This window comes from Ascaphus truei, chromosome 7 (assembly GCF_040206685.1).
Source record: "Ascaphus truei isolate aAscTru1 chromosome 7, aAscTru1.hap1, whole genome shotgun sequence".
In the NCBI taxonomy this organism is placed as follows: domain Eukaryota; kingdom Metazoa; phylum Chordata; class Amphibia; order Anura; family Ascaphidae; genus Ascaphus; species Ascaphus truei.
Genome location: NC_134489.1, coordinates 79,680,895 through 79,693,372, shown reverse-complemented (window position 1 = coordinate 79,693,372; position 12,478 = coordinate 79,680,895). Strand labels below are relative to the sequence as shown.

At 40.2% G+C, this 12,478-nt stretch overlaps 1 protein-coding gene across 1 annotated transcript in view; it reads right to left on the bottom strand.

Moving 5' to 3' along the window:
• The window catches only part of SLC38A11 (solute carrier family 38 member 11), a 50,479-nt gene extending 40,414 nt beyond the window's left edge, over positions 1-10,065 (bottom strand). The window contains exons 1-4 of the mRNA XM_075610058.1: positions 9,945-10,065; positions 6,634-6,708; positions 2,044-2,178; positions 614-679 (exon numbers count right to left, since the gene is read on the bottom strand). Of these exons, the coding sequence (XP_075466173.1) occupies positions 614-679; positions 2,044-2,178; positions 6,634-6,708; positions 9,945-9,951 (283 nt within the window). The 5' untranslated portion in view covers positions 9,952-10,065. The remainder of the gene's footprint in view (positions 1-613; positions 680-2,043; positions 2,179-6,633; positions 6,709-9,944) is intronic.
• Positions 10,066-12,478: the final 2,413 nt, after the last annotated feature.

Below are 12,478 nucleotides of genomic sequence, written 5' to 3'. Positions count from 1 at the left end.
ACTTACTGCCGTGCCGACGAGTATTCTAAAACAAATCTGGGGTAATCACCAACAAGACCCAGGTACATGCTGGGTACATGCTGGGTACATGCTGGGTACATGCTGGGTACATGCTGGGTACATGCTGCAACATTTCAGTGACATTTCTGCAGAGACTAATGACCCATCGGATTAACAGCGGGGGTCCCTGGCAGTCCCATTCAAACTGAATGGTACTGCCAGGGACCCCTGCTGTGTTAATCCGATGGGCCATTAGTCTCTGCAGAAATGTCACTGAAATATTGCAGCATGTACCTGGATCTTGTTGGTGATAGCCCCAGATTTTCCAAGGCAAGTTTTAGAATACTCGTCGGCGCACCTGTATGTGTCTTTGGGCTCCTCCCTAAGTATACCTATCACACGATACATCAAAAAAGTTAAAAACATCCAGTAAGTCAGATTAGCAACAAATGGAAGAGACTTGATTAAGATGTTTATTAAATATGACAAAGAATGCAATGGACTGGACAGAAAAATGGTAACGTGATAAATAGAATGGGTGTACGCAAACCAAAGCAACGTGTCATATTTTCTAACATGAGTTTTATTCTGCATATTCTTTAAAGTTACTCACCTCCAGGAATATGTTGAAATATTTTTGGCAAAATGTCTCCTGTTATTATGTTATAGCTAATCATTGCTGAAAAAAAGTGGAAGAGTTGTTGAAAGGCATGAACGAATACAATACATATGTTTATTCATAACACCAACAAATAGTTTGCATTGGGGAAATGTATTTAAGAATATGTAAATAAGTCATTGCTCACTAGATGCCACAAATGCTGCTTTGAAACAGCATTTTTCTTGGGAAATTTTAACTTCAACGTACTGTAAAAAATATATAAATCTGATTAAATATAAACCTGAAAAGTCAACGTATTGAAACACGAATTTTGTACTGGTAACAAATCTCTTGTACTGTATGTTTACTAAGTCACAAATAACTTACTTCTGGAAAAATGTTGTTTTTATAAATGAATATATTTTTAAACCCATAGTACAATGTCTGAGAAAAAAAGAATTATATTTGAAATTAGGACAGTAGAAATGGAAGGAAGCATAGGATGCACTGCAACTGGATAGTTGTTTGAAAAAATATAGGGCAAACTCCAAAATAAAATCGAGGGTTATTTATTTATATAAGCTCACACATGGGTGTATACAGCAACCGCACCAACGCGTTTCGTCCCACAGGACTTTATCAAGGTGTATGATGAAACACGCAGTTACTGTCAAATATAGCCCATAATTCACGCCAAAAGTGCGCAATGACGCTCCGCGCATGCGCACTGATGCCGTGTCGCTGCGTCAGAACGTAATGCCATGCCCCTCCAATCTAATACGAGCAAGGAGCGACACGGCATCAGTGCACATGCGCGGAGCGTCATTGTGCACTTTTGGCGTGAATTATGTGCTATATTTGACAGTAACTGCGTGTTTCATCATACACCTTGATAAAGTCCTGTGGGACGAAGCGCGTTGGTGCGGTTGCTGTATACACCCATGTGTGAGCTTATATAAATAAATAACCCTCGATTTTATTTTGGAGTTTGCCCTATATTTTTTCAAACAACTATCCAGTTGCAGTGCATCCTTTGCTTCCTTCCATTTCTACTGTTCTACGACATCCGGAGTGCACGCAGAGGAACCTTCACTTGGCTTTGGCGTCCTGGATTTCAGCTCACCCCCAGGGCAGGTAATGGGCATTAGCCCTCATTTTATTACCTGTTATATCCATGGGGTGCGTATACTAATTTGGTGGGATGTGCATTATTGACCATATATGTGGTAGTCATGCAGACTGACCGCTAGGTCTTTATTTTTGCCTCCCTGCATAGGATGAAGCTTTATATATGAGCCTACGGACTATATACAGTGTTCCTTTTCTGGACTTATGTTTCTAAATACAAAGATGTTTGTGCACACACACAGTATTTGAGCATCGCTCTATAAACCTCTCTCCTATTTGAAATTAGGAAAATTATTTTAAATAATAAATCATACCAGCAAAAGGATACAAGAACTGCAAAGCTGATAAAACCAGGTATCCTGGAAATCCAAATGTCCTGCTCACAAGAGACTGATATGTGTTGGTTCCAGACATTGCTCCTGCTTTGATCAGCACTATCATAGAATAATCTGCCAATGAGAGGGAAGCATTTGCAGTTATACAAATATATTGTTATATAATACATATTCAATGGAGATATATGTGTCATTTGCAGTGGTTGACAAATCACCAAAAAATCTACTCGCCACACAAAAAAATCTACTCGCCACCAAACGTGTGCTGCTTGGGCCAATATTTACTCGCCCGGGGGTTAAATCCACTCGCCCGGGGCGAGCAAATGTATAGGTTTGTCGAACACTGGTCATTTGTACAAAGTCCATTGACGGTATATCTGAAGAAGAAGAGATTTAAGAGTTCTTGAATGCACGTGTACATCTCTATCTATGGAGAACTGTTAAAGAGTGAACCATGAACTGCTTTCAGGCTTATAATGCATTGGCCAAAGGATTGACTAATGACCACTTACTTATGAGAAGAATAACAGATAGTATTTAACTTAATAATTTGTCATATTTGATGTAGCATTGGGGCTTTTTTGTCTTTTGTTGTATACATTAGGTCACTACCCAGTATCACTCCTAATGATATATATATATATATATATATATATATATATATATATATATATATATCATGAGTTTGGGTTTTGAGCTTGTGAGTTTGCAGGGACTGTGTGTGTGTTTTTCCATTAAACAGTAGCATGACCTGCAATAGGTACAAGGGCTATAAATTAATTGATTAAATGATACCTATTGGATACCCATTTAAGTTAGCATTAGGCCTCGGCCAAGGTTCTTGCTGGCGTGCGGAGGCGCGCTGAGGCTCAGGGCAAGCTTTCCCTGGCCTTAGACAGCGCGCCATCCGGGGGCGTGTCGGGGGCGTGTCGGCGGGCGGGCGAGTGACGTCACGGAGCTGGTTCGCCCTCATTGGGCGAACCGCTCACGTGACTGGCCCTGCACTCCGGCAAGCGCTTGATTTTAAAATTTCCCTAAGACGTACACTTCTGCGCGCTTGCGGAAGCGTAGACGAGCCCCTACTAAAGCCGCTCTCATTGCGGCTGTAGGGGCTCACTGGTAAGTACCAGCGCGCCTCAGCACGGGTCAGCGCGTAAGCGCTGACCATGCCCGAGGCCTTAAGAAGCAGTTTATACACTACCAGCTACAGTATTCATATTACCGGTTTGTATCACTAACCACATATTGTGCCTAGGCAGTCAAATATTCTTGCACTTTACAGTAGTGTATTCACTGACAAGCAAATGATTGCTAACAGCAATTCAATATGCGTTTACAATTGATAATTGCTATCATACACTAGTGAGTATTTTCCAATCACTTAGTGAGATATGTAGATACTGAAACAAACAAAAAAACATATGAATCGCACGAAAACGTTTATTTTTGTCTGCGTTGGCACTAAATGTAAGAAACTAGTTAAGCCAGCGTCTTGCATTTGATGCAGATCCTCAGTCAGAAGTGATTTTGATGCATATAAAATCATATAAAATCGTTCACCCAGACACAGAGCTTTATATGTAAATGTCATTAAAAATATGTGCATCTGCTAACTCCGACTATAACCACTTCCCAAATTACAAGCTGACGCATGCGGGGCACAAGGGGTAAAACATTATTTCCATACATTGATGCGTATAAGCACGTTTGAAGTTCCTTTCATTTTGTATTTTAAGGAAGGTTCATTGTGTCTTTACCAAGAGGTGAAAAAGCGGGTTTAAATCAGCTATACTACCCCCCCCCTCTTTTTATTTTTATATGTAAAGCATGTGGCAATGTATAATTATACATTCTTACCTAAGCTGGCCATCGTTTCGTGCTCCTGTATAAATCCTTATGGTGTGACTAACATAATGGCTGCTTCAGTCAGTGTAACTCAACAGCTACAATGTATCTTTATATGGCTACGGTAACATTATACATTATCTATTTTGACCCTTTATAGCTCCCAGCTATAGTGTACACTGTACAGCAAATACAAATACCACTTGCGAGCACATTCACACGTCTCAGACAGATATGCTACCCTGCTTTTCACCATTATCTCTTCGTATACAATGTTTCCACTGCAACCAGGGATTCTGGGCAATGACATGCAAATGAGCATGTTATTTCTTATATTTCAATATTTCCATGCTCCTTTTCCACACTCCCTATGTACTTTCAGACATCCAGATAACATTTTAGAATATTTTCGTCGGCAAAATATTGAACCGGTAGTTTGAGATTGAACAGCCGCTAATTAAAATCCTTTCAACAGCAAAATAAAATTCTTCCTCTTTCCTTGTTCCTGTAGCATGTACCTGGAGGGTGAACAGATGAAAAAGAAGCTGATATCTGTGCGGCTAACTCATTTATGGCACCGGCTAATTTCTAAAAAAAAAAAAGTTTGTGTTGTGTGGTATATTGCTGTTTTCCCCTAAGCAAAACACAGCTTCTAGATAAGCAGTCCGTACAGCATATCCATTTTTGAATTTAATATATTGTAAGGAAGACAAAAACGCTAATTGCGTGCTAGCCAGGAAGAAATTTATCAGGGCAATTTGCCAGTTATCTAAGAGCTTTTACTGTTACTGGGAAAAACAGATGCTGGTTTTATTTTGAAAATATGATTTATTAACCTCTTAGCAACTAGGGGTATATTACATTTCCTAACAAAGCGTTCTGTCCCATGCCAGTCATTTGTGCTATGTTTGTTCATACACAGGAAGTCACGATTCATATAACATAGGGCAGAAAATCAACTTCTGTATGTTCATGAGGAATAAAAGTGGCAGAATAATGACAGACACCAACAAAGACAGATAATATTATTTTGCTTTCACTTTGTAGCATATTAGATTCCCTACAAGATTTACAACAACCCAAATTTGAGAATACAGATGCAGCGCTATTGTCGGTCGCGCGGCTGTGAGAATGTGCTGGTCATCAGTGTGCAAAGTCTTGACAGTTTACGGTGCACCGCATGGCAGTCGGTAATGGTCCATCGGGATTAACATAGTGAGGGTTCCTGCGTCTGAATGGAACTCGCACTGTGTGAATCCTACCGGGCTGCACCTGTCTGTAAGAGACGCGCAGTAAGAGTGAGACTGAATCAGTCACTGTACCTGCACGCCTCTAACAGGTGATTGCTCAACTTTTATTTAATTTTAATAACTGCATTAATGTCAGCCCCGGGGACTCCCTGCTTCCCGAGTTACATGCTCCAATATGAGGTTCCAGTATCTCCGCTATCTTTATATTCTCCCGCGTCATGGTCCACATGACCGCGACATTTAAACAATGCAGGGAGATATCAACACCCCATACTGGGGCCTGTAACTCAGGAAGCAGGGGGTCCCGGGGCTGAAATTAATGCAGTTCAGCTCCAGAGACCCCCTGCTACAATACTGTGTTATTAAAATAAAATAAAAGCCCCGCGAGTGCCTGTTAGAGGTGCACAGGTAGAGTGACTGATTCAGTCTCACTCTTACTGCGCGTCCCTTACAGACAGGTGCTGCCCGGTAGGATTCACACAGCGTGATTACCATTCAGACGCAGGGGCCCCCACTATGTTAATCCCGATGCGCCATTAAGTCTTCTTACTAGGAGTTGGCGAGCGCAGATGAACAAAACACGGTGCTGCAGTGGAGTTAGGGGTGGCAGCGCGACCAACCATAATGTTTCATCTGTAGTTACATGAATACACCTTTGGCACAATAAATAATAGTCAATAATGTCGACTCGCTTATGAACCATCCAAACCTCTGGCATTGTTGGGGAGTTAAGAGCTTGAGGTGTTATGCCAACCTAAGCATCAGAGTGTCATGACAATTACCAAGCCAAGCACTTAAAGGCCAGAAGTTTAATCAAAGGCCTTTGTCAAAGCAATAACGTTTCAGTAATACACTTGATATTTTCATAGAAATGTGCACATTTCTTTGACTTGTTCTCTGTAGTATTTACAGTATTTGTCTTAAGAACAGGCCATTGTAGAGTTACAGTATGTAAAGCAGCCATTGATGAATAATAATGATATGCACAATCCAGGGGACGACAGAAAGTCCAAATGTCAAAGTGTTTCAGAGACGCTGCTACAATGTAGCCACTGAACCCCAGTCACCACAGAAAAAGAAAAGCCAGGCACCTATCGCAATGTACTGTACTGTAAAACCCATCCATGCAACACAACCAGGCTAATTTATCAAATGCCTGTATGTGTTATCGCACCCGTACCGGTGTTAACTGCCATTGACTTCAATGGGATTTGTGTGATAGCCAGTTCTGGCGTGTTTGCCCCAAAGTGTGGTAATTTTCACAAAATCAAAAAGCTACAGTTTGTGTGGTAATGTTATTTTAAACAAGTATAGTGCATACTGTATATGTAATATCTTTGCAATGGATATAGGTATGTGGCTATTGGGGGTTTCATTACAATAGATTTTTAGCCTAAAATACCAGTTAATATTGGTTATTTATACTCCCATTTATAAAATATTCTGCAACACTTGTATAAAACATGCCCCCTACCTGTAATATACGCTACTCCAAGTAAAAGTAATAGCCCCAGTGGAAATCCAGCCAGTTTCATAGAATATGGCAATCCTGGGGGGAAAACAGCATATACAAGGTTAAACATATAACTCTTCGCTGCCAGAGGAGTCTGCAGCGCATTGCATTATGGGTGTAAATGATGCCTTCAGCAAATAAAAATATCACGTGTGAGCACATTCACATGTCTCAGACAGATCTGCAACCCTGCTTTTCACCATTATCTCTTAGCATACAGTGCTTCCACTGCAGCCAGGGATTCTGGGAAATTACATGCAAATGAGCACACAGTGATTTTCAAACGTTTTACTAAATATCCCCATGAAACTGTTTTAACAACCGGTGTATCTTCATACAAATGTGTTCAAAAATAGACAGACTACTTGCAGTCTGAAGAGTACCGGTATGCAAATTTTGAAAGAAAATACAAAACTGCACATTTATTTAAACATATAATTTTGTAAACTAAATACAGGGTCCTGACTTCGAAGCTTAGATTTACATATGACCAGGTTGTATATTAACAACATTATACTAAGCAGATCAAACAAGCTATGGATTCTTCCAGCAACCAAAGTTGCTAAAATATTTATTGCCGCAAAAATGGAAAACAAGCATTATGTTCAACTATTTGGACAGTGGGCGACTCTTGGTTTCAGTTAGAATTCTAACACAATAGAAACTAGGACAATTAGTGCTTTCTTATTTAAGGGTACATCATAAACACATAAGCATTTTTTGATAGAGTAAATCATACAAGTTCCGGATCTCACTAGCGATATTTTGGTTACAAGTGTGTAGCCTTATACTGTACTCCTATACACACTGCCAATAGAGTTTCTAGTCACTAGACACACTAGCGCTTATATTAGGGTTTTATATTGTCTGTCCTTTTTTGTTGTTTTGTTCTATATCAATAAAATGTATTTATTTTTTCCAATTAGTAGAGGAGCGTGCATCGATAGGGTTCCTTTTTCTCCCAAGTTACGCAACTTTTTGGATAAACAGTCTTCTGTATTTGGCATGTTTACTGAAAGCAATTTTAAAAAGAAAAATCAATTCAACATTTTTTTTTTTGTAATTTAATTTTTAATGATTTTCAAGACAAAGCATAATAAACAATCCTTCCATTTTTTCAATTAACATCCAAATAAAATCATAACACACTAAAAACATAAATTCATGGGGGGAGGTGGGAGGTGGGAGGTTGGAGGAGGGGGGAGGTTGGAGGAGGGGGGGAGGTTGGAGAAGGGGGGGAGGTTGGAGAAGGGGGGGAAGTGGTTTGGGTGGGAGACGTGGCTATCCCTGTAAATTAATTGTACTTCCTATTCTCACTCCCTGTGTGGCTCGGCCTATGTTCACTTCCCGAACCCGTCCAGTCCAGCCTGTGCTGTAGTATTTTACCAGCCGTCAGCCGAGAACGCACCTCTGACTATCATAGCAAAATCAACATATTTAATGGCAACTTGGAATTTTCCTATATCAATGCAGTTAATTAGAAAGAGAGAATTTATTGATATTTCTTCTCCCACATCTCTGCCTTACCGCACTTTTTATAAATGTGTCATCTTATTGTAAGTAAGTTACTGTGACTTTATCATTCACACACATATAGAAATTTCAAAATACAAACTTACTTTAGTTATGCAAAAGGAACAGAAAAGAACCAAAGTACAGTTATAAATGATAATGTTTATTAAACTGACACTATCAGAAAAACAAACTAACACATTGTAAATCCTAAACTGTAAAATTGTAACACACTTTAAAATTGTTTGAATAAATACTTGTTTACTGTTATTTTGATTGTATTTTTTAATATATATGTAGCCAGGTCCCCCCTTGTCATAGCTGACCCCCCTCTCCTTCCTTAGCGCACAGCCGCCGCACGCGAGGGAGTGAGGGGGCAGGTGAGCGAGCAGCGCGTTACCTGTGAGTTGCGGCCGGTTGCCGGGGACGCGAGCGGGCCGGTTGCTAGGGACGCGAGCGGGCCGGTTGCCGGGGATGCGATCGGGCCGTTGCTAAGGCCGTGGTCGCGTCGCGAGGGTCCCGGCGGCTCAGGAAGCAGGGCGCCGCCATGTGTAGTGCTGTTGCGCATGCGCAGGAGCCGGCTAGCGCGGGAGGTCCCAAACAGCTCGCGCATGCGCAAGGCAGGACTGCCAGCCCCCAGGGTGCATAGGGGCAGAGCCACATGACTCCAGGGAGCCAATAGGGCTGAAGTATTGCCCTGCAGGCAAGAAAAGATACATTTTCACGGGTTTGGAACTACGCAGTCAGTGAGGACAAGGACAAGCTAGGGGAAGGAGGTGAGTGCAGGGGTGAGTGACCCACTGCATTAGGACAGCAGCCCCCTAGGTCCCAGTTAGGTCCTGAGACACTGTTTAGCTTGTGGTGCTATAGGGACAGGCCCTAGATAGGGACACTGCCCCATTAGCTATTTGGATAGTCAGGGACACAGCGCTGAAGCCGTGCAGCCCTGCGAGGTGGGTTCTGGGCGCGGAACGCCACCAAAGACCCTGAGACTAAGGTGATATTATCCACGCTGGAATTCACCCAACGCGGTGTGGAGGACGACGTCGGATCGGGTGGAATCCCTGACGTAGTCTGCGGAACCCGGGGTGGGAGCCCCGGGCAGGTATCAATCTTCAAGTGCACCAACAATCATACATTATACTCACATGGTACCGGTGGCTGCGCAGTCACACATATCATCTCACCTAAAGAGTGCGGGACATATTGTGTGGGGTCATTGGACACGGGGTGGGATCACCCGGTGTAGGGGGGAGCGTCCTGCGAGACGCAAGAGTCTGTGTCCCCTCTAGAGAGGGACACCCGTTATTATGTTGATGTTATATGGTTCATGTGAGCACAAGTGAAAAGGTATTGGTTATCATACATATGGTGTACTGATTATTTGCATGTGGTTCCTATGTTAGGGTTATTCTACATACCCATAGAATCCTACATAGGTGGAGGCGCTGAAACAAAGAAACGTTCCCGAGGATTCACCCCAGGCTCTCACTAGCGGAGGCTCAGCCTCCTGTGAGTATACGCGAGTATACAGGTATACGCACCACACCTGGTAACATTATATGTTCTACGCACCCACAATATATATGCGATTGGGTGGGGTGGAATACCCGTTACATATATTTTATGGGCTGCAATTGAAATAAAAAACATTTAAAAAAAATCACATTTGATAACATTCTGTTACATATCTTTTTCAGACATTGACAGCCACTGTATATACTTATCAAAACAGGATTCAGGTGGACCTAAAAACTTACCAATCATTCCTGTACCAAGGATGGAGTTAATTAAATTAAAACCAGCCCAGCATACATTTCTGGTAAGTTTTCCATCTTGTGCAGTATTTTCAACAAGTGGTCTTGTATCATCTGTTTCTACCTAGGAAAACAAAAAGGATTGGCAAATATAGTTATCTTTTAAATTAAATGCACCCACACAGAGATTAACTGCTGTATCTTGCTATCAAATCGGCAAACATTTTTATAATTTTAGAACATTTTCTAAATTGAACACAGGTTAAACTTGATGGATACGTCTTTTTTCAACCTCATTTACTATGTAACTATGGAATACAGTTTCTCTCTAGTTAAAGCACTGCAGTGCTGTGCTGGATACTCTAGCAGTAAATACATTAACAATACTTCACACTAGTTAATACAAGCAAACCATGCAAACCATGACATTGTATTTGTGTTTCATCATGTATGTGTATAAATTTATATATATATATAAATATAAAGCAATTAACACGTTGTGGCGTGTGCTAGCATACAATTAATATAAAGATAGAACCAGAACTGCTCCAATGCACAATAATTTCTTTTGGGGTGATCACCATCGGGTCCCGATAGGACCCAGGTCTCCATCGGGGATCAAAACAAAACAATATTTTTTGTATCAGGGCAGTGCTGGTACTATCTTTATATACATAAGTCCCCCAAGCTGTGCCTTACACATCCCTATAGTCCAATGTGGAGTGCATTTTCCCCGAAGGACTAATATATATATATATATATATATATATATATATATATATATATATATATATATATATATATATATATATATAGTATAATAGTATAGTATATATATATACAGTATAATAGTATAGTATAATACAGTATATATATATATATATATATATATATATATATATAAATATATATATATATATAGTAAATATATATATATATATACAGTATATATACACGTATATATACATAAGTCCCCAAGCTGTGCCTTACACATCCCTATAGTCCAATGTGGAGTGCATTTTCCCCGAAGGACATATATATATATATATATATATATATATATATATATATATATATATATATATATATATATATATATATATATATATATATATATATATATATATTAGCATTGATCACCCCAAAATAAATTATTTTACATTGGAAATACAGAATACCATTGATACAACAACTAAAGCAAGCGTGTAAAAAGTACCTGTTCCATCCAAGTGCTTTCTAACTTTTTTGTCTCCATTCCTCTTGTTTGCTCTTATGTTGGCTGTAAAACCACTTTCCTACATTCAGCACACGCACTGAGATGGATAAGACACGACGAAAAGACAGTGATAGAATGATGGGAGCTGATCTCTCAGTCTATATAACATCGCATGGAAGAGCACATTTGGAACACAGTAGATGCTGATAAACTTATCATCCAATGAGGAAGACAGATGCTGGACATAAAAAGCAGCAGGAAAATCTAACAGTTCAGACTTCTGGTAATATATATAATCTAATACATTGTGTGCCAGATGGAACAGTAAAATCAGCCCTGGGCACAGTAATGCAAACAAAAAAGGGTAGTTATTAATCACATATCCACAGGTTAAAGCCCCAACATGTTGGTCCCCAGAGGGAACTTCTTCAGGTACCTGAATTGCTCTAACCCGAGGATATGTTACTAATAACCCCTCCCCCACCTTTTTTTTTTTGCCTTATGTTGTCCAATACTATTTTGACTTCTATTTTGGACATGACAATTTGTAAATATTACTATTATTGGTGACCTTACACAGACTGGTCCAATGGATGCTAATTCATGGGAGTGTGATCCTAATTTAACAAATAGAGCACATAGTGGCTACATAACTTTATAATAAATATAGTTTGAATGATCACTAATATGTGAGATGTTATTAGTATGAGCTACTATCCTGAACCTGGGTTGCTTCATATTGCAGCAAATTTGTTTTGGGGCATAGATCAAATCAGATCCACCTGAGGAAGTTTACCTTGAAAGAAATTGACAAAGCTAGTGCAATTTTTATCTCTCCTTAACATTTCTCATGGTGTCAACTAGCATTAAGAGGACAGTGCCCAAGTACACCATAGGCATGTTAGCACATGTTCAGGTAATTTGGCTCACTACTCACCCAACCCTATTTCTAATAGGAATGTAGGTGATTCTCATAGACACTGGGTTTAATCACGTAAACCAAAACCTGTATGTTACTAATACTGAACAACAAAATCAATGGAAACAATAGAAACTTATTAGAAAAATGACAGAACAACTTTGTTTCTGTTTCTAAAAACCTCATAAGATTACGGTCTCTCTGGGCTGGTATGAAACAAAGAGAAAGAGATACAGTACAGGCATTCCCTGGTTTAAGGACACTCACTTTAAGTACACTCGCGAGTAAGGACATATCGCCCAATAGGCAAACGGCAGCTCGCGCATGCGCCTGTCAGCACGTCCTGAACATCAACACCGGCTCCCTACCTGTACCGAAGCTGTGCGCAAGCGGGGAGGCTAT